Source organism: Netta rufina (assembly GCF_964035555.1).
Source record: "Netta rufina genome assembly, chromosome: 5".
Taxonomy (NCBI): domain Eukaryota; kingdom Metazoa; phylum Chordata; class Aves; order Anseriformes; family Anatidae; genus Netta; species Netta rufina.
In genome coordinates this window covers 46,537,153-46,563,888 of record NC_140128.1, presented here as the reverse complement: position 1 = coordinate 46,563,888, position 26,736 = coordinate 46,537,153, and the positions used below count along the sequence as shown (strand labels likewise).

General features: G+C 46.7%; 1 protein-coding gene across 2 annotated transcripts in view; it reads left to right on the top strand.

The window, feature by feature from the left end:
• The window catches only part of CCDC9B (coiled-coil domain containing 9B), a 49,643-nt gene that overhangs the window by 1,409 nt on the left and 21,498 nt on the right, over positions 1-26,736 (top strand). Inside the window, exons 2-7 of one of the 2 annotated variants that reach the window (XM_084287351.1) lie at positions 3,555-3,668; positions 4,550-4,654; positions 5,086-5,148; positions 5,545-5,709; positions 14,770-14,919; positions 23,979-24,053. In XM_084287351.1, coding sequence (XP_084143477.1) covers positions 3,555-3,668; positions 4,550-4,654; positions 5,086-5,148; positions 5,545-5,709; positions 14,770-14,919; positions 23,979-24,053 — 672 coding nt within the window. The remainder of the gene's footprint in view (positions 1-3,554; positions 3,669-4,549; positions 4,655-5,085; positions 5,149-5,544; positions 5,710-14,769; positions 14,920-23,978; positions 24,054-26,736) is intronic. The other variant, XM_084287352.1, reaches the window with a different exon arrangement.

Sequence of the window (26,736 nt, the reverse complement as noted above, 5' to 3'; positions counted from 1 at the left end):
CAGCTGGAAATAGAAAGACCCCCTTCCCCCCACAGTAGCTGTGTGGCGACGCAAAATGCTGACAAACGTGCAGGGAGGCAGAACGGCCTGGCAGGACTTCTCCATCTTTTGCCTGCTAAAAGAGAAGAGTGCGAGTACAGTCTCTGCAGGAGTTTCTGAATTCTGCCCGAGCGGGCGGCTCCGTCAGTCTTTGTTCAAAGCGATTTGAAGATGAAAGGGGTGTGTTTGAGGGCATGCACCGCTTTGATCCCACCCTCAAGCAGCCAACACCCCAGCACCCGGCAAATGCCGAACCTGCCAATTTAGAGCTCACAGAATAGCTTCTGTTCAGGTAAACACTGAATTCAGCTTTAATCAAGCTTGCAAAATGGCCACGAAACTGTATCCACCCACGTATACAATCGACTCACCTGTCACATACCTGGATGATGGATGGCGATGGGAAAGCGCCTTTCATTCTCTGTAGACCTTGACAAAATCCCATTGTCCACCAGAAGAACATGGGGGAGTGGTTTAAATGTCCCGATTGTTCCACCTGAACGTGAATGTGTTCCTGTGTCCTGGCAGAGCCGCCCTTGGCGAGGGCTGCTACATCAGCACCAATGAAATGCCTCTCTGTGGGGATATGACTGAAGATGTGCTTGTGCAGACTGGTTTTCCTGCCCTTATCCTCTCTGGTCTCTGACAACATCCACATCCAGCCCACCTCCTGCTCCGTGATGATACCACGTTGTCGACCTCTCTCCAAAGAACATTTTTCTGGGGGAGATTTCTGCCCCCTCCATCACCCTATTCTTTGCAGTGATGGTCCAGATCAAGCACAGGTCTGCTTGATCAGAGCTGAAATGTCATTAGCTCTGTTTTGTTTTTTTTTCATGTAGAGCCCTTGAAAGGAATACCTTGCATTGCAGGGATGTGCAGTGATTCAGCAGCTGGAGATCCCTTCCTTTGAAAGCGAGCGTTGACCATGTACAACAGCAGATGATTTGCAGCCCTGGTTCCCAGGAGCCCCGTGACACTGTTGGAAGAGCAGCGATGCTAACCCCTGGCTGAATTCCCACGTGCTATCTAAAGTTATTTTCTGCATTAGCATGGCCCAGGTTCTGCACCAATACAGGACAAAACCACAGCACGGCCACTACCAAAGGGCTGGTGGATCAAACGTGCCCCTCTTCCTACTTCTGTCCATCTCCTGGTTAGCCAAAAACCTTGTAAGACAGTAATTCATCCAGTTTATCCAAAATCCTGCTCTCTCAAACAGGCAGGATATTCCTGGGCATTTCCCATCCTGGTAAAATGCTAACAACTCCACTGTAAGAGACACAAAAAATCAAGGGTCAGGTTCACAGAGCCTAAATCCAGCCTCATTTGATGTACAGGCACACTGCAAGCACAGCTTCAGGAGGCTGGAGCCCTGTAAGTCGCTGGATGAGGTGCACAAACCTAGCTGGGAACATGGAGCAGAGTCAAAGGCTTTCCCTCCCCTGGGCTACAGCTTTGTGGTTTTACTCTTTCCTTTCAAGCATCGTGCTTCTCACTGTGTGTTTGCTCAGTTTAAGAAAAACTTTGTTTGACAGCACCTTCTCTGGATACCCACCGCTCCACTTTTTCCTCTGGTGACCTAATTAGAACCAGGCAAAAAGCAGGAATGCAGGATAAACCCTCCCTTCCCAGGAAAAGGGACTCACGAGCCCGCTGGCTACGGCTCTAGGCTGGACCCCGGGCACGGCGGCTGTCAGACCCAGATCCTGTGTCCCCAGCTGCCGTGGCTAGACCCTGACGTATCCTTCCCTGAAGGAGGTCACACCTGCTATGTCATGATTAATGAAGGAAAAACCCCTCCAGCCTGTGCAGAAACTCTTCCCAGGCTTTGCTGCTCTGGCTTTCACCAGTGGGGCTGACAGGGTTACTAGGGAGAACGTTTTTGTCCATAGCTGCAGGTAGAGTTAAAAAAAAGAAGTAAAAATAAATAAATAAATAAATAAATAAATAAATATATATATATATATATAGGCAGCATAAATATATATATGTAAAATTCATCTGCAAAATGGCACTCAAATGCTATGGAGCAAGCCGTGGAGGATGGTTTGGGGGTTTTGCCCTTGGGATGGGCACAGCTGGGAGCTGTTGGGCCTGGGAGAAGGGAGGGCAGCAGAAATACTTGCAGTGATGAGGTCCTGTGAAAATGGGGAAACTGATAATTGTCCTAAAGGGCTTGTTATTTTGGTGAGGAATTAGGAAGCCAACAGGGACAGGGAGGGCTTTGGCAAAAAGCATGAGTCGCTAATGCGTCATGGGCAAAAATGCTTTAGTGATTCAAGAAATTTCAATTGGTTTTCTTTGCCAATTAACCATCTATTAATGCCGGATTCAGGCTTTAAAAAACATCCTGCTCCCCTCCCAGCACCTCTCCCCCTGTATTTTTGCTCCCCAGCCCTGGCCCTTTCAGGCAGCGCCAGGGCCCCCCACTGGCAGCAGCCCCTCCAGGGTCCCCGCTCAGCCAGACCCCCTCTCCTCCCCCTCCAGAAGGGTCTTCTTCTTCTTTACCTCCTGCTGTGTCCTCACTTCTCCATTTTTATTAAATCTACTTCCCCAGAGGTGCTGTGCCCACCCCCGAAGGGGGCTCCTTGTGTGAGGAGCCCAGGTGAGAGCACAGGGGCTGGGCTCAGAGGTTTCCGAGGCTGGGGTTGGAGACGGGGCCCAGCTTTCTCCCAGCTTTCCCCATCTTTTCTTTTTTTTTTTTTTTTTTTTTTTTTTCCTGGTGCAGGTGGGCTGCAGATTTGCTGCAGTGATCCCACGACAGATTTCCTGCACAGGTCCAAACAGCAAGGAAGGCAGGCTGCCCGGTGCCTGCCCATAAACCTAGGGTTTTCTCTCCTCCCCTCACCGGTCTCACTTTGTCTCACCCAGCTGCGTGTGAGCAGAGGAGAGGCACGCAGATGCCATGCTGATAAGGAGAGCACAAAAACACTGATTAAAAATAAACCTGTAGTGCCTCGGAGATCTCAGCCCTGCCACCTTGCTCTTCCTGTAAACACCAAGCAGAGGCTAGACGAAATGGATCAGCTTGCTGCAGCGAGTTGATACCCATCAGCATTAATTTCCACCAGACGCTGCTGTCACTAGAATTTAGAAATCTGCTTTGCAATTCCCTGCGGTAACCTAGGTGCTGGCTGAATGCAGACGGAGGGCATTGGGTGTGCCTGGCAGCACCGGAACCAGCAGCAGGGAGAGGTCTCATTTAATAAGTGCTGTGTTAACTCTGGAGCCTACTGCCAGCCATCAAAGTGGGCCATCGCATTTTTGCTCCAATTACCTCACTGCCAAACAGAAGTGTTAAAAAAAAAAAATATATATATAAAAAAGAGTCAATTCTGTCAGGAAGAATTCAACAATTCAACTAAAAAGGCACAGTGTCCTTTTGAGTGGAGGTCTAATGACAGAAATGAAAGGCAAAGACCCTTCAGCTTTCCCCCCATCCAAGGAGAAGGATGAGGTTTGTTTCCTGTTGGTGCCATGACTGGGAAAAGCTTTGCTCCTTCTGTTTTCAGGATGCCACAGTGGATGATGCCGTGCTAAGGAAGAAAGAACAGAAAGATGTTGAACTTGATAAGAAAATCCTGGCTTTGCGGAAGAAGAATGAAGCGCTCATACGAAGATACCAGGTAAGTCTACTTGATTTTTATCTTCCCCACCTCTGTTTTGGAGTCCTCACAGCTCTCTGCATGAAGAAAACAGTCAGTAGCGTAGGAGCAACTTGGTTAGATAACATTATTCACAGGATACTCTTTGGAGCAGGTGGGCCAAGCTCTGCCCTTTGCTATGGCTCCTGAAATTAGAAACCAGGCTTGCTGATGTCTCCATTCCTACATCAGCATTTCTTCTCATGCTACCTCTGTCTCTATCACACCTTTCCCACCTCTTTCCCTGTGCACAAAGCCTCTTGGTTTTGGAGCTGATTAACATTTGCCAGCTGGGCAGGTAGTCTTGAATCCAGCAAAGGCCTGTTGTATCTTAGACCTAGAGCTGAAGGACTCAGTGGAGTTCTGGACTGGTTAGAAGATTTATTTCCTTTGATACCAGAGGAGTCATTTTGGACCTTTTCTGGTGACAGCAACAAAATGGTACCTTGATGAAAGCTATAGGAAGGACTGAATGCTACAAGCAGTCAGGGAGAGGAACCCTCACTTCATATGAAATGTTACATACCTAACTACCATCACTTGGCTTCTAGAAGCTGCCTAGTAGATAGGCAGATCACAGCCACCTTCTCCTGGCAAGACATAATGTCCTGGCCCCAGTCTGGCATGGACACCCTGGCTTTTGTGCACAGCTCTCCCTTTCTGCAGGCCTGGTGTGTCTCCCAGCCTCTCCATATGTCCCAGCCACTGTCACCCCTTCCAAGGGCATGTGGAAGGGACACAAGTTGGTCCACTCCCTTTCAAAAGTGGAGGTAGAAGAATTTAGGAGAAATTCTAAACAGAAACATGGACAACATCTGTAGAGGGACAGGTTCAGGCTGACGATAAAGACGTATCTGTTTCAGGAAATAGAAGAGGACAAAAAGCGAGCTGAGCAGGAGGGAATGGCTGTAACTTCCAGGAGACCCAAGCAAGACGGACTCACTATTACCATCACCAAAGCTCACAACGTAAGTGCTGCCTCCAAGCCAGCTCTCTCTCCAGCAGGACCTCCACAAGTGCCAGTGCATCTGAGGATACTTGCAGGCCGGGCAAAGACACAGTCTCCTTAGGCTTTGTACTTGCAAAGCAAATAGCCTTTGGCTGCTCTGAGGCTTTGGGTCAAATGCTGCAAGTCCCAGGCATCCTTCCTGACTGCCCCAGATCTGTGTCTGGCAAAGCTTGTCCTCCTCTCCTGGCAGTGTGGGAGCTGGTAAATCACCAGGCCAGTCCTGCATTAACCCCCGGGGGATGTCCAAGGCTGAGCCAAACCAACCCTCCTCCTCCGCAGTCAGCGCTCCTGGGTTGTTAGATCCAGGCTAGTGCATTGCTCACTTCACCACGCCCTGGCCCTTGCTTTTCTCTGGAGGTGCGTTGTTGCACACATTTTTCTCTCATACAGGACCTGAAAGATGCAATTACCCAGACTGAACACTATGGACAAGATAGCCCAGCCCTCTCGATGGTGAGCACGACTCTCAGGAGCCATCCACTTGGCTTCCCAGGCAATCTCCATCAGGACATAGGCTTTCCTGATCTAACTCAGAGTGCTGCAGAAAGAGAGGAGGGTGACATTTGTTTCCTAAAACTCTGGCATTTTAGTCTGAAATGTCAGATTTGTAAGTGCAAAGGATTTTCCAGACCCTCTGTAATTGTGGCTTTTGCTGCCGAGCAGACAACGAGCCCCTTGTTCCATAGGAATGTCACGGCACAGCGCCGGGCACAGAAAACTTCCTCAGGGCAAGGCTTGCCATTTCCTTAACTGGCCTGCCTTGCTCATGGGCAAGTGTGTTTGGGGAAGGGGAACACCCCGGTGAGCTGAGGGGCTGGGATTTGCTCATGGAAGTGCTTCATTTCCCAGGACAAAAGGGTGGTGAGCGAGAAATGGAGTCCCTGTGCTACAAGCCCTGGATTTGGCATCGGCAGTGAGGAAGAGGAGGAGGAGGAGGAGGAAGCAGATCATATGTTCACATTCAGAATGGGGAAGAGGATGCAGCTGGCTGTTACCATGGACAACAAAGCCAAGGTGAGCAGGGAAGAAGATTACAAAGGGGCTTCTGTTCTGCCTCTCACTTGAGCTTTCTGCTCAGCCTGTCCCCCAGTGTCTCCTCTCTGAAGGGAATAGATCCCCTCCCATTCCTTTCTTCTCATTTCTTGACCCCTTGTCATAGCCTCAGTCTACACCTCGAGTTGCCATGCGCTGTGTTTTCCTCCCCATGTGTCATTTGCTGGAATCAGCCCCCAGGCCTTGCTAAATCTCCCAGCAGCTCCATCCATAGCCCATGCAGAGCCCTTTCTGGGAGAGCAGATGCCTTATTGCCCACCACTTGGGCCAGCAGCAGGGTGTTAAACTCTGTTGCTGTGCCTGGAAAGGGGATGGAGATAAGCAAGAGCCCAGACAGATTTAGCTGCATTGCTCCTTAGCTATTCCCGGGGAGGCAATGATGTTTAGTGGTAAAAACAGCATCATTTCTCCCTGTTGCTCTATTCCAGAAAGTCCTAAATGCAGAATAAAATCCAAAGTGACATGAGTATCAGTTGCAGCTGCCAATGTGCTGGGCAGCAAATGTGCCCCAGTATTTTCAGACTTAATTAGAAATTTTGCGAAACAGAAAAAGTAATTGAAATTGATCATGCCAGAACATTCCTTCCTAGCTGCTACCCCTATCTCTTGTGGAGTCTGTGCATCTAGATGTAATGATTTTTTGAAGTTTTGGCAGGAAGGATTTGATAAGAGTTTGGCAGTTAGTCTTGGCAACATGCCGAAGGAAATATGCGCCTGTATGAGCTTCACGCTCTTATTTACCTCTGGTATATCCCAGGGAAATGATCCTGTTCATGTTGGAGTTACTGAGTTTGGCCACTGAGATCAATAGGAACAAGGACCAGAAATGCCACCTCCCCTGGAAAAACGTAATACCTGCACGTGCACGGGCACCTGCATGGGAACTCAGGGAAGCCCTCTAGTTAGTGAGCCTCTGGAGAAGGTTACTGCTGCACATGGTACTTTTTCTTGATGTTTAATATGTTCCACAAGAGCATAGGAAGCAGAATTATCTGTTAATTGATTAACACTAATTAGACACCAGTGAGACACCTGGAGACACACTGCCAAGATGAGCACGGACCCTTTGTGCAGACCGTGCCCACGGGAAGCAGACAGAAAGCCTCAGTCCTCCATCTCCTGCCTTGCTAAGCCACTGGGGCAGACGAGGTCATCCCATTTCTGCCAGGGCAGCACCAGGAAAAGGAAACAGTGGCAGCAAAATGTTGCTCCCCTAGAGCCCCTTTTAGGCACAGCAACATGCTTGGCCCACAAAATCCGAGAGGGCTTTTGTGAAGTGAGGTCCGGGCCAAAGCCATTTCCCAGGGTAATGAAGCGAGCCCCCACCCTTCCTGCTACCCTGGCGCTTTGAGGTAGGAGTGCTGAAAACCTTGGCTGTAAACAAAAGGCAGAGAGCCATTTACTCCCTCCGAGGCAGCTTGGAAATGTTTTTCCAATTTTGTGCCTCGAATGCCTTTTCATTTCTGTTTCTCCCTGACCTAGGTAGCCTTTCTTTCCATGAAGAAGCAGGCTACAATCACTGCACCATTATGAAGTCATTGTATGTTACCTTGAAGGAACTGAATCATTTTGGAAATAATGTAGTTTTCAGAATGATTTTTCAGGAGAAAGAGAATGAGGCCGCTCATTTCCTCCATACCAGATACATAACCAGTAGCGTGAACATCCCTTTCGAATGAAATCACATTCCATAACAACCAAACCACCTTCTAATACAAAAGAAAGAAAAAAAATGCCTTTTTTTTTTTTTTTTTTTCTTAGAATAGAGGATACGTAGAAATCCCTCATTACTGACTGAACTTTATCAGTGAAATATTTAAGAGTCTCCTCCAAGGTTTCTCATGGCCATGTAGTTGTATGCGGAGGACTTTCATTTGAAGCAATTACATTTGCAGAGTGAATGCCTCTCACAGACAGGCTGTGTCCCCTGGAGCCTTTTCCGTAATCTACAGCTCAGAATTCAAATCCTAGATGGGGATTTGTATTAGCGCAGAGCACTGGCAGCTAAAGCACATTGCTGCCTTAAACTCTGCATCAATGTTTTTCAGCATGGCCAATTAATAGACCTCTGAGATTTTTTCTGCCGGAAATGCAGACCTCGATGGAAACTTCCCGTAAGTTCCCTATTGTACAGTATATACAAATTTGCTGCATTAAGTACCTTTTTCAGGCCTTAGCAACCCCCCAGGGGCTCGTGAGTGTTGGTGTAAAGCACAACCCAGCAGCCTGACTTGATGACAGAGGAAAACTGATTTATTGCCGAATGTTCCGGTGGCGTCAGTTCAGAACATTCCTTTAGTTACCTTAAATTTAGTTCTTCAAATGGGTGAGTAGGAAGAGTGTGGAACTGTGCAGGGTGAGAGAGGAAAATTACCAGGATTTTGGACAAAATTGTATTTGCTGTCACATGAAGTACAATCTTACTTGTTAATACTGCTCTATTAAGGCATCCTCTGGGCTGCTGAAGATTAAAAGAGAGTGTAGATAATTTGCCTCAGCTTCCCAGTGAGCAAGGCTTCACCAGGTGTCCGCAAAGAGACTTGCTTGGTGATACTGGAATGACAAAATAGGCCTATTTCATTTGCCCCACCAACGTTTTTCCTATGACCACTGCAAGGTTCAAGCAACAGAGCAGCTGGGCTGTGCAGAAAACAATTTGCACTAAAACCTCAGTGTCACAAATCACAACAAAGGGAGAAGCTCCAACGGAAGGGCATCTGAAAAGTTGTATAAACTGGACAGCACTCCAGGGTATGTCTTTGTTCCCCATGTTCTTTTTCCTGACACCCCTCAGGTGGGCATTTTTAACACCCCCTTTGCCATCTGGGGCATACCTCAGACATAAGAGGGGCATTTCTCCATTTGCAGATTCTCAGTGAACTGTTACCAGGGTGTAGCTGTCACGAGCAGTGTAGCTTTGCCTGCCTGCAGCTAAATAGCTAGTGCCAGAGTCTCAAATCTCACACAGGCAGCGAGTGAGCAGGGACAGGTCCCATGGAGGGGAGGAGGTGGCTCTGCCAGGCACTGCTGCCTGTTTGGGCCCTGCTCCCTGTTCCCGTTGGCTCTGCACGGGCACTTTCCTCATCTGACATCCCTCACTTTGGGAGCTCGCCCGCTGAGGGCCCGGATTTCCCAATGTGGGACAAGCAATCTAGGAAATCTCTGATATTCTTAAAATAGTAAATGAGCAAAAGATGTGCTGGCATGTTAAGCAGAATGTGCCTTCAGGCGACCCATCTTAGCCAAAAGTAGCATAGGGAGGGAGGGAAAAGGGTATTTCATGGAAAAGTCAGTGGTCTCCCACTCCTATTTACATGTAAGTCTAGCTATCACTGCTCTGCTAAAGAGATATTTCCTGTATCAGCCTCTCGGCTTTCCCTGCCATCTGCTCCGTAAACTGCAGGGTTTAATGGCTTTGCCAATGTGCCAGCCTTCCTACTGTGACTTTTAACGTATAATGTCCCTAGGAAGGTGCCACCTTCCTGTAAATCCAGTAATGTGCTTTGGACCTTCAGTCTCGTTCGCTGTGTTTGGGTACAAGCCCCTCTGCATTGGTTCTTGGGTTTTCACACTGGAGCTTTGCTGTTGTTTTTGCTCATGCCCTGTGTCTCTCCTCAGGAAGGACTTTCTCAGGCAGTAAGGGATTAGCCCGTCTTTCAGACATACCCACTCAGTGCTGAGCCTCCCTGGCAGGAGTTACTTGTGACCGTGTTATTTGTCCAAAGGACAGGTCATTGCCACCTAAACACCTAAAAGAGCTCTAGGGTATGGCTGTGGACTTAACCTGGAATTAAAGTTTGATGTACAAGTCACGGACTCATAGCTTGCTATGATCCTGCTAAGCCATCACTGGACTTGCTTTCTTCATGAAAAACAAACAAACAAAACAAAATAAAACAAAATATAAAATAATAATATAAATAAATCAATAAACAAACATTAATGGGGATGCTAAACACCTTGTATTGGTGCTTTGCTTAGGGCAGGGCAGCCCAACTCATTAATTAAGCCTAACTTCATTAATTAACCTCACCAGGACAGCCTGGGATTACTGCACATGCCTGCTTAGGGTTTAACAGAAGGAAAAATATATTGCCTTGAATGCCCCAGGAAATTCAGAATTATCCCTGGAGCAAAGGTATTTCCTGGGAATAATAACAATTGAAGAAAAAAGTAATGTACAGCTTCAGCACCAAAGTAAGTAACAATCTTGAGCAATTCAGTGGTTCCAAGGCAAAGTCAACCCTATTTTCAGCCTCTGATTCATGCCAGAAATAGAGCAGGGAAACAGGACAGCAAGCAGCTCAGAGCCCATTCTGCAAGGCACAATGGATCCGGCTATCTTCAGAGGTTACCAGCAGCTCTCAGCACTTCCCCAGATAGTTGTCATGGAAAACTGAGCCTTATGCAGGGGGTCTAACCTGAGTCGTTCCTGTGATTCCCAAGAATTTTGCTCTTATGGTGGGAGAACACTGTCCTTTGTGGGACTGTTTGCATACTGAGGAAGCAGCGGTGCATTGCTTGGGCTGCACAGTTCCTGGGTGGCAGTAGGCAGCCTCCTTGGCTCGAGGGTTGCTGACAGGGAGGCAGAAGCTGGGGAAAAGAAAGAAAGAGACTTTTTCACAGAAAATTGCCTTACAGATTGCCTTGGGCAATTGCCCAGATTGCTTTATAGAGACCTCCACCCAACAGATGTGAGTAAGGAACAGGTTTTTAGAAGAGGACAGGCTGGTGTCGGGAGAGAAAAAAGAGGGGTACAATCTTGCATACACCTACATGTATTCCGAAACCAGGGGTGGCTGGTTTTGTCCCTGTTGTGACTGCCGTGGCATTACTAGGGTTAAGTTGTGAACCCATGATGTGTAGGGGGCCTTGAAAAACTGCTAAGCACTTTTCTTCCATGTCTCAAGGCATAAGAAACTGTTTAGTTTCCCTCATAAAGGGGAATTGTGAAGCACACACAATGGCGTTTTCCACTTCATCCTCACTAGCTGTGGGAGAAAGTTTAAATAGGAACGCTTAGGTTTTCAGAGCAGCTAACAAGACTTTTTATTTTCACTTGCTTTTCATTTCAATGGGACATATTTGTTCATATGTCTGGAAGACACATGATTCAGTTAGCTAATTTGGCAAGCTACTGTATAAGAGGTAGCTGTTTACATAGTCTATAAAGGAAGAGTCAAATAAAACTGCATTTTCCTGTGTTTATCACAAGGCATTTCCCATTTGTATCTTCCTAAAATGACCATGTTAATTCTGTGTTTCTGAGCTACTGGGTCAGCTCAGCATAACTGCTAACATGAATGAGAATACTCCTGTGACGACAGATATTGCCCTATGAACCCAAAGAGGATGGCAGAAGAGATTTGCAGCTTCAAATTATCCATCACAGCTCTGTGGTCTGAAATATGAGACCAAGATAGTCTATTCAAAAGGTTATATTTTTTGTCTACCCACGTCCATTAATACTGATTTGCAGCAGCGTAAAGAAAAGCCACATTGGTGGCTTTGACTGCAAGTAGGAATCCTGTGCTGACCATTATAATTCCGGTCTCTGGTTTCAGTGAAAATTAGGAATAAAATACATGAATCACAGAATATAAATAGGACTTGAAATATACTTCTAGTTTTAAAACATCCTGTGTTTGTATTGGCCAACAGTTCTGGCAACGGAGCTATGTTAGCTCTGGACATGAGGTGATTCTGTCATTGAGAAGCAGGTACCACTTAAAAGCCACGACCTAAGTACTTCCAAACATTGTGTTTGGTTGATACTGAATTCATGTCTGTACTACCTAGTTTTTGATGTATACATGTAAAAGCCACAAGCTGAAGAAAACAGGCAAAATTACTATGCTTGCACACATCTGCACACATACGTTTGTGCATGTACACACACAAAATCTAAACAGGTTTTCCTTCAGAGTTGAGGCAGGCTAACAACCTGAAAACAACAACAGAACCATAAAACAACTGATGTGGAATGGGACATCAGGAGGCCATCTAGTCCTGTCCCCAGCTACTGTCCACAGCTGACTTCAAGGTTGTCAGAGGTTGCTCAGGGCTGAGTCCAGTCAAATTCTGAAAATCTCCATCAATGGGTATTTCCCAGCTGCTTTGGGCACCTGTTTTCAACTGTTTGACCGCTACTATTGTGATTTTCTTCCCTCCACTTGAACCGTACTTCCCCTTGTGGCAGCTTGTCTCCCTTGCCTCTTGACCTTTCTCTGAGCATGTCTGAGAGGCTGGGCAGATCTTGCCAGTAAAAGACTGTGGCAACAAAAGTATAGAGTACCTCATTTTTTTCCATGTCTCGTAGCACTAAGTTGCTCACCCCATTCCACAGCAGGCCAACATCTTTCTTCATCTTTCTTTGATGCTAATATACGTACAGAAGTCCTTCTTGCTGACCTCCACATCTCTCCCCAGTTTCAATCCCAGTTGAGCTTTGGCTTTCCTAACTCCATCCCTGCACCCCCAGGTGCTGCTCCTATATTCTTCTTTGAGACCCTATTCCTTCCCACCTCCCACAGACTCTCTTTTCACATTTAAGTGTAACCAGGAGCTCCCTGCTCAGCCAAGGTGGCCTCCTACCACACCTGCTCATTTCTTGCACAACAGTAAGTCCTTATTTACGTTCTCAAGCCTTGTCTATGAAAACCAGTCAGGTTTCCTGGGCTCCTTTCCCCTTCAGACTGCTTCCTGTGGGACCCTGCATACCAGTTCCCTGAACAAGCCAAAATCTCCTTTCCAGAAGCCCATGGTCTCTAGTCTGCTGCTTGCCTTCCTCAGTGCTCTCAGTATCCTAAAATCCAACATCCTCTGGTCACTGATGACAAAGTTGCTATCTGTCTTCACATCTTCAGCTGGTTCTCACTTTATTTTAAAAATCAGGCAGTCAGCTATTAAGCTGTAGTAATGCAATCACTGGTAATCTTGTGACTGCAATGGGATGTGCAGTTAAGGACACTATAGTATGCCCTACTAATGGAGGAAAGGTAAAACTGGGATTTCAGAGCAGTTTAGATTCTGGTTTGAACTTTCTGGCTCTGTCCCAGCTGCTAAAATCACATCTTTCTTGAGACAGATACTTAGTCTAAGACCTTTAAAATAGCTCACAGAGCTTTTAGATATGGGGACACCTTCAGGGCATACATACGTGCTCCAGGTAGAAGTGCAGCTGACTGGCTGGCCATGGTAGACGCCCAGGCAGTTGTACTCCTTATTTAAATGATTGCCTGTTCTCTTGATTATCAACTTTTACTCTCTCAGGAAAAAGATCTTGACAGTGCTGGGGGGTGGCTCACAGATATCTACTCGGTCCATGGCAGCAGTCAAAGTAGACTGCGTTGACACAAACATTGGGAACACCACAGAAAGAACCAGAACGGCATTGAGCAGATTGGCAGCAGATCCTTACTGTGAATACAACATGTGGCTTCAGTTATTTCAAGAAAAGCAGAAATAGCAAGGGTCCTACTAAGGGCAGCAAAACTTGTTAGAAGCGAGAGCTGAAACCTGAAACCAGAGCTCTACACGGTTAAGGGAATGTATAAAAAATCCCCACTGTGTCCACACAGCTCTGGTGGTTGGAACCAACAGCAGGACACGGACCCACTCCTCAACCTGCACGCATAGACCAACTCAAGAACAGTCTCTGCTGAGACAGCAAAACTACACAATGTGAAAGCAGAAAAAGCAAGAGACGGAAGGTCTGATGTTGAAAATATTCCACTACTTTCCAAAGCGGGTATTGTGTTTTAGGAAGCTCGATGACTGGACAAACAATAAAAAAGGTCTTGCTTACGGAGGCTGTCTACACCAAGGCTCCCTCCATGTTAACATCTGCACTTCTGGCAGAGCCAAGTGAAGATGAGGCTAATGCAAGACATCTTGATATCATATTTCATGGCAAATTCACTGATGCTTGCAAGACTTCCATACAAATCCGAGGTCAGTGTGTACTATTTGTTTTTGAAATGAAGTTTGTAGCGACAAAGAGTTCCCAAGGTTCACTGAACTTAGCTTGGATGTTCTGAGACCCATAAAGTCAAGACTCTGGTATGTGTGGAAGTCCAGGGAGAAAACCAGAAGAAAATGTACCATCCTTTAGGGAGGGAAGCTTCTAAGGGATGAACCCTGACAGAGTTGATCAGAAGAATCATATAGAATAGAAAAGAAAAAGATCAGAGATAAAAATGGAGATGACTTACCAAGTATTTTATTTCCCTGTAAGACAAAAATAAAAAGGCACATGATGGAACTGAAATATGATACTTTTAAATGAGAAAAAGTATGTATTTTTGTACAAAAGATGTACTCATTTTGTGGAAGTGATGGCTGAGGGCATTGGCTGGAGCTCAACCAGCTACAAAGATAATTAACAAAATTAGAACCAGATGTAAATCCATGCAGTAAAGACATGAGCTGATACAAACAGCTGGAAATAATATGTGAAAGGGGGTAAACTGCCCTTGTTTAAGGAGTTTATATATCAGTTTTCTAAACTATTCCTCTGCTGAATAAATCATCCCAGAAATACAGATGCACAATGATTATGAAGATAATAAATTATCAAGTGCTAATACACTTTGGGGTAGTAACTGCTATGCAGACAAGAGTGGAGAGAACACCACTATTTCCTTTCTATCTCACCCTATAGGTTTCTGCCCCAGTGTAGCCTCATGTTTTACTCAGACATTTTGCTTGTTGAGAGGACAACTTCGTATGTGTGTCAAAGACAAAAATGCAGTGTGGCTCACCTGTCCGGAATAAAAATACCAATCTTGTTCATGCTGCAAAACATCTGAACAGGGGAAATTCCACCCTACCTAGTAGTATGTACTCAGTTAAACAAGGCTATGTAATGTTATATATCCCTTAAAGTTTCTAGCTTTACAAACAAAGAAGCCTGGCTTGTGTTTCTGTTTTGCCAGGCCAAAATCCTGTGCAATTCAGGGGTGGGAAGGGAACTGCGTAGGGCTAATGGAGGTGTCCTTAAGTTCATCCTGTTCTTTCCAGGGCAAGCGGATTGTCAGCGAGAAACGCACCGAGTGCTTCCCTGGCCCGGGCAGAGTGCCAGACCTCAGTGAAGAGGAGACAGACCACTTGGTGGCTTTCCGCCGGGGGAGAAGGATGCAGATTGCCATCACCATGGATAACAAGGAAAAAGTAAGTGCTTTGTGAATTACTGGACTGCAAAGAATCAGTGGCATCCACTAGTTTTGCTGGCATGTGAAGTGCCATGGGGACAGATTAGGAGCTAGCCCAGCCACAGGACACTGGGAGAGACTATATGTTAAAAGTGTGGAGTTTATCATCGTAAAACTCTCTGGCTTTTATCACTGTGAAAGGGGAAAGGCTACAATCCCATTTCCCTTCTCTGTGCTCCTAGCTAGAGCTAGCTTGCTTTTAAATGTACAAGGTGAATAAGAAATACCAGATGCTGTTTCAGGAGGGCTGATGAAAGCACTGCCAGATATGTGACATGAAGCTCACAAATGACCCCTGTCTCTTACTGCCTTCTGTTTGGAGCCGTACAACAGATTGTGAGTCAAGAGCCCTGTCCTCTTGACACACTGCACAACTTAAAAGTTAACAGAGCTGGGCAATATTTGCTTCTAAACCCAAGTCCTGCTGCACCTCGCCATAGCCTACTGGGTGAGCTGGCTGAACTTTGAAGCATATTTCAAATACCTCTTTGCAAATACCTTCCTCTTTACACACACACACAGAGGCATGTGATATTTTCCTATTTGAGGGTTTGCAAGATAAGTAAGAATGCCTGCAGCAAACAGGGCCAGTGAAGACTACGAAAGAAAACACTTATTGTAGCTGCCAAACACACCTAGGAGCACTGGGAGACCTGTGCAGCACCCTCTCTGGGACAGCAGCCAGCCATCTGCCAACTACCCACATGTATCGTCAGCTTCTCCTCCTCCCCAGAGTTTACCTAGACCCTGAAAGCCCACAAGTTCCTTTCTTATGGCTACCAAGCAACTCTCTGAATACCATAAATCTCATATCCTGAGCTCTGTTCTAAAAGTGTGTGGACAGCCCTGGGAAAGGTAATATCTCATCTGCTTTTACTACAAAATGTGAAATTGGAGGCTGAGTCCACGTATCCTATATCCTATGTGTTTTTGGTGATGCCGTGCTTGTATGGATCTCAAAGTGGTTAGACTAAGAGTGTGTGCAAGAGCAAGCCTACAGCTGCACCAGCTTAAAGCCATGTCTTCCCACACCTTTCTACACAAAACATTGGAGATTTGATGCTTTGAATTGTAGATTGGCGAGTAAAGTGTGATGTTCCTGATGCCTGGCTGGTTTGATTTTGGTGAGTGAGCACAGGTTGTGTCTCAGGTCTTGCTCCTGCAACTTTCAGGTCCCGCTCTGCTGCCATTCATTTAAGCTCACTCATTTAAATTCAATCCCAGTGAACGCAATTGTCTTCATATAGCAGTCCGAGGAACTCATGTAACTGTCATCTCGTCTTTCCTCAACTGTATATAGTCACAGTGGTCTCTTTCACCCAGCTTGGGCTAGAACCCAATCCTGATAATCCCCGGGGAATGCAAACAACTCCATGCTGCTCCTCCTCAGATACCAAAGTTCATTTAAAATCTTTACCCTTTTTTTTTTTTTTTTCCTCCTTAATCCAAAGCTCAGTTGGTAGAGGGTAGGACCAAAGCCCCATTACTTTTCTAGCAACAACAGGCTGTGAGGGAGGCCTGCTGGATGCTGACATCTGCAGGGAGAGAGATTGTGTAGAGCCATTTGGGGCCTTCATGCCTTGGCTGAACAAGAACAGGATCTCTGTTGGGAGCACAGGAGAGCCACAGAGGCTTGGTATAAGTCTAGCTACTAAACAACAGTACCAAGGAGTAATGCATGCCCTCAGTGCTGCTTAAGATTGAAAGGAAAGATCAGTTTCACTTGATCACCTGTCTGCTGGCAGGACAGATAGTCTGGCTCAACAGCAGCCTTGGACTCATGTCACTGACAAGACCCATTTAGCAATAGCATCATGCTTCTTGCTGGCACACACAAAAAAAATGTGCTCTGCTTTCTGTTACCGAGCTTTGCAGCATACCTCTCCTAGCCTCTCAGAAACTCACAGAGAACAGAAGGGGAGCTTTCAGGGTGCTTTCAGGATCTGTATACTCTCTCAGTTTGCACAGGAGGCAGGGAGAAGGCACAGGTGTTTTCACAGAGCATACTTCCAAGGGCTGGGAAACAGAGGGGTTAGTAGAAATCATTTTAAAAATGGGCTTTTATGGTAGTAATTGTTGTTGTTCTTTGTATTCATCGTATAATTTAGAAAAAGATATAAAGCTGCATGTTTGAAACTCCAGTTTCCAATACTTGTTACCAATTGGATATGTTTCAGAGTCCAGCTAAGCACAGGAGATTTCCTTGCTTCCATCGTTTGCTTGCTTTCATTTCCCTAGAATGATCAAGCCCTGTTCTTCCCTAGCTAATGAAGATGCCTTCTTATTTCCACATTAACTGTGTAACTCCAGCCAACAGCTACTACAGCCAGGGCAGAAACCATCCCTCAGTGTGCAGGCACCTTGCAAGGTGTGACTCAAAGGATGTGGCTGAAAGACAGTTAAGGGTTTGGGTTTCACAGTCATCTCTACAGGCTACTTTCTTCCATCTGCACTTGGTCAACCTTTTCCCAGGATCTGGGAGAGGAAGATGGGGCCTGAAGCGACAGATCACATTGGCACATTGGCATCTCACACATTGTGCTAGCTTGGGTTGGTTGAGGCATGTGACGCTTGGTCTGGCCCACCCTGTAATTTCAGCTGTTCCTAAGCTGCATTGAGGACTAGTGTTTTAAACAAGTGCTTCTCTTTGCTGGTTGAGATAGTACTTGAAAAAATGAAAAGAGGCATGGACGCCTCATGTAATGTGCCTCAGAGCAATGAGTTTCTCCAAGAGGCACTGGAAGACTGCAATGCAGAGAGAAGGTCAGAATTTGTAACACTCATCCAATGTTTTTGCATCACAGGAAGCAGTACATAGATCATCCCCTGTTCACTTTTCCGAAGCACAAATGATTTTATTGACCTGTTTCATATCTTCCTTCAGCCATCTTTATTCAGGCTTAAGAGTCCAGACCTATTTAGACATGTTTTGTGAGGAAGAATTCCAGTGTTTTTGATCACCCTCGTTGCCCTTGTTTGTGTCTTTAAATATATATATATTAGTTTTACTAAATTCTTTTAATACAAGAGGTCCAGAGATGTACATGGTATTCAAGCTGTGGGCTCATTGTGGATGTACTCAGTAATGCAGTGATGTTTCTGGCTTCTTCTCTGTTCTTGTCCTAACAATTTTGCGTTTCCTTTGCCTTTATTTTTTTTTCCTAAAATAATTGAGCTAACATTTTCAGAGAACTAGTCACAATAATACCAAGATTTCATTCCTGAGTGGTAATCGTAATTCAGACTTCACCACTGTGTGTTTGTATATAAGAAGAGGCGTTTTTCTCCATGTGAGTTATTTGGTATTATTGATATTGAATTTCATCTGTAATTTTATGATGCAGGCATTCAATGTCAAGAGATCTTTTGCAGCTCTTTGCTGGCAAATTACATTCTTTGCCCTGGATGATTTAGTATCATCAGCAAACTGTCATCTCTCTATTCAGCTCCTTTTCCAGACCATTTATGAGCATGTTGAGCAAAGCATGTTCCAGTGGCACACCCCTGCTAATCCGCTGTGGAAACCGACATTTTCTTGCCACTTTCTGTTTTCTACCCTTTTATTAGTTGTTGATCCCCAAGGAAACTTCATTTTCATCCCCAAATGATTCAGCTGCCTGATGGGGCATCGGTGTAGCTGTTCATTCAGACCTCAGCTGAGACCCCCAGTTCGAGGATTAGCTCTCAGTCTCTCTCACCATCCCAGTGCAGTCCCTTCTTTTGCCTTTTTCCCCTCGTGGCCCAGCTGGTTCCCTGCTCATTCTGGGTTATTTGTGCTCTCCTCACAGAGGCTTGCAATGCCTGGGAGAGGGATCACACCCATCACTTTCCTTTCAGTAACATCCTGTAGCCTGGCCACTGTCAAATCTAGCCCCTCCTTCCTGCACTTGCTAAATATATCCTATTATAACATTTGAAGACCATCCTTGCTATCCCACATTTTTCTCTATTTTTATTCACGATGAAATTCATTAAGAAGAAGCTAAGCAAACAAACAAAAGACTCCCATTCTCACTACCCTGCGTGCTTCTAGCTAGTGCCACATTGTCAGTCCTATACCACATCACAGCTGGCAGTGCACAGTTGTGGCAAAGGCTGTGCGTAAGAGGAAATGCGAGAAACAAAAAGATGTTTTCATAATTTTCCTTTCCAAAACAGTCCCAGTCCAGGACATATTACTCTGCCATATTGAGCCCTGTTTTTCTCTACCCAGTGAACTAGGTAGAATAGTCCTGGTAGCACAGAGGTGGGCAGAACAAGTTATCTCATCACTTTGCAGAACGAATCATCCCAATACAGCTGCATGGCCTCCAGTGCTGCTGCTGGCTTGGTGATGCCACATCTAAAACCTTTCTTCCCACCCTGCCTGGATGCCCCTAACTCTCACCCCATCAGGACTCTTCCTGCACACAGGGACAGGGATAATGCCTAATATTTAGCTCTACTTTTCCTAAAAAGCCATTCCATGCTCTGGCACGGTTTCAGTGTCATTACTACGTTAGAGAAGCAAGCTAGCAGCCCAGGACCAGTGGAGCACAATGATTAATTAGCAGGTTACAAATCATCTTTTAAATGGACAGTAGATATGGCTTCAGAGCTCTTAAATTGTCACTTTATTAACAGTTTCCCAGGATTATATATCAAAAATTACTGTTTTTAATCAAGAGACACAAAAGCTGCTTTTGGGGACTTATGCAGATGAGTCTGATCTCCCCATGCTTGCAGAGGAGAGGAACCAAAGTTGGGGCAGGAGAAATACTGCTCTGCATGTGAGAGGCAGGGACAGGCATAAAGGGTGGCTGAGAAGCCTTTAGCTCCCTTCAGGCATCACAATTAATAGGCAGATTTTTCAAAAGAGTTGGAAAAAAATTATCCCCTCATGCACTGAGCTAGTTTCAAAAATCCTGCCCAGCGGGAGATCTGAGATCTGGAAAACCAGCTCTAAGCTCTTACAAAAACCTCCTCCTGCAGAAGAAATGTGAGTTCTGGTTACCGTCATGTGCCCAGAGAAGTGGGTACCAGAAGGTTAATTTAACGCATCTTGTTAACACTTATTTTTAAAATAAGATGATGGTGAAGTAAACCAGAGACATCAAAGCCTGTCTAGCAAGTTCCCTGCACCATTCTATGGCTGAGAAATCCTTGAATAAATCTTAGGATAAGCAACATAATCTACTCTGTCTAATTCGGATTTTTGCTCCCTCCTCACATCTCTTTCCCTGCTGTGCAGGAACAGTTAAACTATGAGTTGATAATGTCATTGTCATATTTCATAATTTTGGGGGCGGAGAGGAGGAAGGAGGAGAAAAACATGTTTTGCTTCCCTATGGCCTGGGTGTGTCGTAACAGGCTAACAGCAGCTCTGGGGCAGCATGGAGAAAATGCAAAAATCTGCTCCTGAGCCAATACAAAAGCAAAGGTAACATATTCTCTTAAACTGCACAGTTCAGACCTGCTTTTCTGGTAGGATAGAACCAGATATTTTTGGTTCTCTCTATTTTCCACAGTGCCTTTTGTGAAGCAAAACCAGAAGGAGACTAAGGAACAAGGCAGCTTGGCTTTGAGGGGAGAGGAGGGGAGTTTAATAGGATATAGAGTTAGACAGTGTCCCTGGAACAGAACGATTTGTGTTGTGCACTGAAGTGCTGGTGCCCAGAGCAGGACAGCCTCCGGGCTGGCCAGCCACGCAGCAGCTGCGGCTTCCCTTGTCTCGCGAGCTGCAGCACAGTCCTTCCACCAGGCTGTCCAAGTACATTTCCTGGGCGCAGTCTCACTCTTCCCTGCTCCTTGGCAAAGACAGGGCTGAAGACAAGCTGTGCAGGGCTGCAGACAGGCAGAGACACACTGCTCCCCCCGCAGCATGCAGCTTACGCACACCCTGGCTCAGCGCTCCGGCTGTGCGGATGCTCTGGCTTTCCGGTTCCCATCTTTGGGGACACAATCAGGCATTGTAAAGGGGCCAAGCCAAATCACTTCTTGTGTGAGCTTGCATGAGAAATATGCAGACTCAGATGTAACGATAATCACCCCCATGCAGCTCCCTGCCTCAGTTTCCCCATGAGCTGTCTTTGGCATTTCCAAGACAAGCAGTGCTCCTTTTCTCCTGTCTCTCCTCTTAATCCTCCTGTTTCCTCCAGGGACAGAGGGGCTCCAGCTCTTCTGCAGCAGCTGGTTCCTTTGTGCTCTTTCTAAAATGGACAGTTTATTTTACAGTTGCTTCACAGGCTAAACATCCATCTGCACCTTGCTCCCCAGCCAGCCTCCTCAGATAAGCAAAGTTTCCAGCTTTCTGCATTTTTAATCTCTTTATAAATGCAATGTCTCAGTTTAGGGCTGCAGAGCTTTGTTAGATCTCTGGCTGCTAGATTCTTCACATGGGGCTGGAAGAGGAATTGACTTTGAGCCGGGGGTGAGCATTTTTGGTTACATAAATTTTCACAGCAACGTTTTTGAATAAATACTCAGTATTGCCTTTTACTATGTTCTGACCTGTTGCAAAAAATGGGGTGGCTTCTCTGGGCACACACCCTTTGCACTTTTTTCCCAAACCTTTTTTTGACAAATCCTATGACTATGTAGCTAATGTCTTCCTCATAGCATCAGTTTACACAGCTTCACACCAGTGAGACCAGTGAAGCTGTCGTGTGCCAAGTACAGTGTCAGTGAACGCTGGCTGTAAGGTCATGCTTCCCTTGTGCCTCCGATTTAGCACACATGCATGACCCCATAAAAGACTGCTTGCTGCTGTGGGGTGAGTTCATCCATTCTCCAGCTCCCACAGCGTATGTGCAAACAGGCTGCAGGGGGGATGAGTTGCATTAAGAGGCTGGGTAGAGCTGGAAGGTGTGGAGACAAGTATCCCAGGTTTCCAGCATCCAGCCCTGTCATGCTGGGTAAAGCCTGGGGATAGAATATAATTGGAATAAAAGTCCTCTTTCCAGCCAGGGTTGGACCTCACAGCACTGACTCTTTCTCGAATGGCTGACCTGGCAGTTTGTGCTGTGACTTCCCTCTTTGTTTTTCAGTTTTGCCTGGCTGTGCAAAACAAGAGCACGATAATCTCAGCCCCACACACCCCCCAGCCCCATAGCGGTTCAGCAGGAGGGGAACTTGGGGATGCCTCAGCTCTGCTGGGTGCGAGGGGGGGGCCCACCAGGGCTGCAGCACGCCAAGGCCTCGCTGCGAGCTGGCAGCGTTTATGCAAAGCGGCCCCAGGGCTGCCATGTACGGCTACAAAACAGGGGAGAGGCCTCTGTAATAAATGTTGTGCCGCTTGGCAGCCGCTGTGCTGCAATGTCACATGCTGCAGCAGCGGCTGGATGGGAGCAGGAGCCTCTCTCGAGAAGGCAAACACCCCCTGCCCCAAGGGCTGCCGCAGTGTGGGGACCAGGCCGGTGCCTTTCTGTCATCTCCCCCATACGTGCTCCTTATCCTGGAGCAACAACGAGCAGCCCTCCCAGTGGCACTCTAGCTATTATTTAATCAGGGCAGAAAGCCTTTTGTAGAAGATGATTATGCTCTGCAGGCTTTATTTTGCTAAGAGCTGCTATGATCCCACCCCAGCCTTGGCTGTGGCTGCATCCGTGGCAGTACCACCAGGGCCATACAGGGGCCAAGAGCTGCCTAGTCCATAGCATGCCTTGTGTTTAGTGTTTGTAGCTCATTAAGACAGAGAGGCTAATTTTCACCTCCTGCCAGGCTGAGGGATGTCAACACTAGAGCAGAGCTTGCCAGTCTTGCTAGATTAGAGAGCTGAGCAATTACCAACTGTATGACATTTAATAAGAGCAAGTTCCAGATTCTGCACCTGGGACAGGGCAGCCCTGGCTATACGTACAGACAGGGAGATGAGGGGCTGGAGAGCATCCCCACAGAGAGGGATCTGGGGGTTTTGATCAATAGCAAGTTGAATCTGAGCCATCAGTATGCCCTGGCAGCCAGGAGGGCCAACCGTATTCTGGGGTGCATCAGGCATGGCATTGCTCGTGGTCAAGAGAAGGGATTGTCCTGCTCTGCTCTGCCTGCTGCAGCCTCACCTCGAGCACTGTGTGCAGTTTGGGCACCACGGTATAAGGACATAAAATTTACAGAGTGTCCAAAGGAGGGCTACAGAGATGGTTAAGAGTCTAGAGGGGAAGATGTGTGAGGAGCAGCTGAGGTCCCTTGGTTTGTTCAGCCCACACAGAGCGGCTGAGGGGAGGCCTCATGGCAGCCTGCAGCTCCCTCATGAGGGGAGTGGAGGGGCAGGCGCTGAGCTCTGCTCTCTGGGGACAGCGACAGGACCCGAGGGAACGGCATGGAGCTGGAACAGGGGAGGGTCAGGCTGGGGTTTAGGGAAAGGCTCTGCACCCAGAGGGTGGTCAAGTACTGGGACAGGCTCCCCAGAGATGTGGTCATGGCACTAAGCTGCCAGAGTTCAAGAAGCTTTTGGACAACAACATGTGAGTTTTGGGTGGTCCTGTGTGGAGCCAGGAGTTGGACCTGATGATACTTGTTGGTCCCTTCCAACTCAGGATATTCTGATTCTATAAATCTGGTGGCAGCATGGCTAAACTCAGTAGATGAGGGGATGGATTCTGGTAGAGCAGCTTGGTGTTTTACAGGGACAAAAAAAATATCTCCCATCATTACCACAGTGACTTTTAGCTGCATCTCAGATGGACTCCCAGCTCTTGTACTGTTGGATCATAAACAGGGTCTTGGGTCCAAATCTGTAAAGGTACACAAAATTTGGTCTTCCTCAGAAGAACTGGGACTGTAGAGGTCACTTCTTTATCTCTGGCTTGGGAGGAAGAGTGACTTGTAGGAATTCATCCCTTTTGCTTGCTTTTCTTCTTACACTCCTTACTTTTCAGCCTATCTTTTCCATATCAGTTTGATTCAGGGTCCCGGGAACCACTCTCTCCTCTTTTGCTGATTTTTTCTGGGCAGCTCTAACATGTCATGATGGGCATGAACTCCTCAGCCAGGAGTCCTTGGTTAATCCCTGAAATAATTCCTGTGTCTGTGCCCTTGCAGGCAGAGGAGAGAAGAACAGCAGAGAAGAGGAGATCAGACAGTGACAGAGGCCCAGAAAGTGAGCACAGCCGGAAGGTGAGTAAGGCCCGATGTCCCTTTTAAGGGACACTTGTTTTGGGAAAGGAAACCAGCAGGATGTACCTCCCTGTCAATAAGAGTTGCCTTCATGCTAAAACAAGCCGCAGTGTGCTCTGATGTGGTCCCCACTGCTTATTCTTCTCCTCATCCAAAGCTTTGCTGGGCAGCTAGCACACCTAAGGCATGGTAAGGCTTGAAAGCCAGCTTCAGCAGAAGGGACCTGCTCATCACACCTTGTTGTGGCCGCTCATGTCCCTAGTACAGCAGTGGGAATGTCAGGATGTACACCTACACATGCGCAAAAGCACAGCCCTAGCTGTTTTCTCTCCCAAAAAACATTTGCTTGTGGGTTGAAAAGTCTCAGGCCTCATTAGCTACAGCTCCTCACTTCAACAGAAGCTGAGTAGGATGAAGGTAAATTAAAGCACAGGCCTTCCCACTGCCTGTTTAATGCAAACCCTGGAGGACATGCTGGCTCCCCTGAGCCTGCAGATGCTCTTAATTAATGGAGCACAAATTGAATAGACCCACCTCAACATGATTCATTAAGAGGACACAGATGGGCTCATAACCGTTAATTCCAGCTGAGCCCCCCAGAGCAGAACAGGGCAAAAGGATGGCCTTGCAGTCCAGCTAACCACAGCTGTGCCCCAACCAAGGTGAGGAGGGGGTGGAGGGTCAGGACCTAGCTCCCTCTGCTTGATAGCCTGCTTGATAGGCCCCACATCTACATCTGCATCTACCCACAGGAAAGCATGGGCATCAGTCTCAGTCTTTTCCCTACTTTTGTCTTCCCTTTTGCTACGGGTCAAGGCAATGGACCAGAGCACATCTCTCTTATCCTCTGAGTCTGGAGTTTGCACCCTTCTCTCACCAACTGTATGCTGCTCAGCTCTTATGTGCCCCCATCTTGGGATACATCAAGATCTATTGTGTCAGGACCTGCTGTGCCTTGCTGGCTCTGGAGCTCCAGAGCATCTCTAGACCTCTTATCTAACCCAAGGACCAGTGGTTGCCCTGACAGGTCCTGCCTTTCTGCAGATCCCATCTCACCATTCTCAGGGATGCAGTCTTAGGTCCCCCAGCACCTGCCAGCTAAGAAATGGAGGAGCAATTACTGCCACCCCAACTCCAGCCCACACGGGTGGATTTCCTTGGCAACAGGGCTTTCAGTCGCTCTTTGCCTGCTGCTCTGCTTTTATCAGCAGCTCAACACTGAGGAGTTAATTCACATATGGGGAAGGAGTGAGGGTGGCTGGCATGGAAGGGCTCACGTATGAAGTGATGAATTACCCACCGGTAATTAACACCCCAGGACTCAGCTCTGCACTAAGCTGTTTGCTGCACAGTGTTACCTGACAACACACAGTGGTCAGCTGGCTTCTATTTCTATCACATCCATTAACCTGGTGGCTCGGTTACCCACCTCTCCCTGTTCACATGTTTTGCTACAGCTTCACAGAGCTCCAACACCTCTGAACTACCTTTTCATTAAGCTTTACATGTTTGAACAGTGGGGGCCCTTAACTGGTTTATTATGAGGAGTAATAAACAAAGAGGCTGAAAGCAATGAAGGTGAAGAGCCCCTTCACTCTGAGGATGCTGCTCTTGGCACCCGCAACCCTGTGGGCCCTGGCGCAGGGTTGGCACCAGCCCTGTGACTGTGGGCTCTTGTGGATGTCTGGTGGTCACAACAGTCTCTTTCTTCTTGGCCCTGTCAGTGAGAAGGATTTCATAGGCATAATCCTGATTCCAGTGTATTCATCTGGGGGGATTCACCAGCCTGGTGCATCTTCTATGAGAGTTCAAACTCTCAGAAATGTGAAATGTTGCAGACGCTCCAGGAACTAGCTATATGCCATACGTAAACCATGGTAGAGTGTCTGTTCTAGGAAAAATTGGGAAGATTTGGTTGTGAAACCTATAAGAGAGCAGGAACACGGTAAGTGAAAGCCATGGCTAATTTATGCCTACAGTTAAAGTGACTGCAAGTGCAAATGGGGTGAATCAATCCTGTGGCCACCCGAACACAGAATTACAGGGGTATGTTTTAAAATTATGTAGTTAGGTACTGAATATATAGAATGAAAACTGATGTCTTTCCTGCCTGCTCCCCAGATCAAGAGGATAGTTATTATTGCAGGAACCCAGAAACATTGCAGTTCAGGTCAGAGAAATAGAAGTGAAGCCCCATCTCTTTAAAATAACAGGAATGTATCCAGATGACAAAATTCAGGGTTTTAGTCTGACAGATTTTAATCCTTAGAAATGCAGTGCTGTCCGTGTTAGCCTGGACAAAGTGGAACAACTATTCAGAAATATGTTGTCACAAATTATCCTTCTCATAGTTGAATATTACTGGGAGGGAATGGTTGCTAGTTCTGATTTGACCATGGGTTCACAAGGTGGCTCTGAGCAAGCTGTATAACTTCTTCCTGCCTCAGTTTCCCTCTTCATAAAGTCAATGAAATGTTACCACCCCTGGGACTGGCATATTCAGGCTATGGGTAAAAAAGAGCCCTTCTGTGTACACGCTGCTTTATGGAGGCAGAAGCTCACGTCACTCTGACCTGGTTTCAAACATTACTGAGCATTTATGGTGGTGACACAACAAAGTATGCTGAATGCAGACATTTCAGACATTTACCAAGCATGTCTTTTGCCTCAGACATTTAACAAG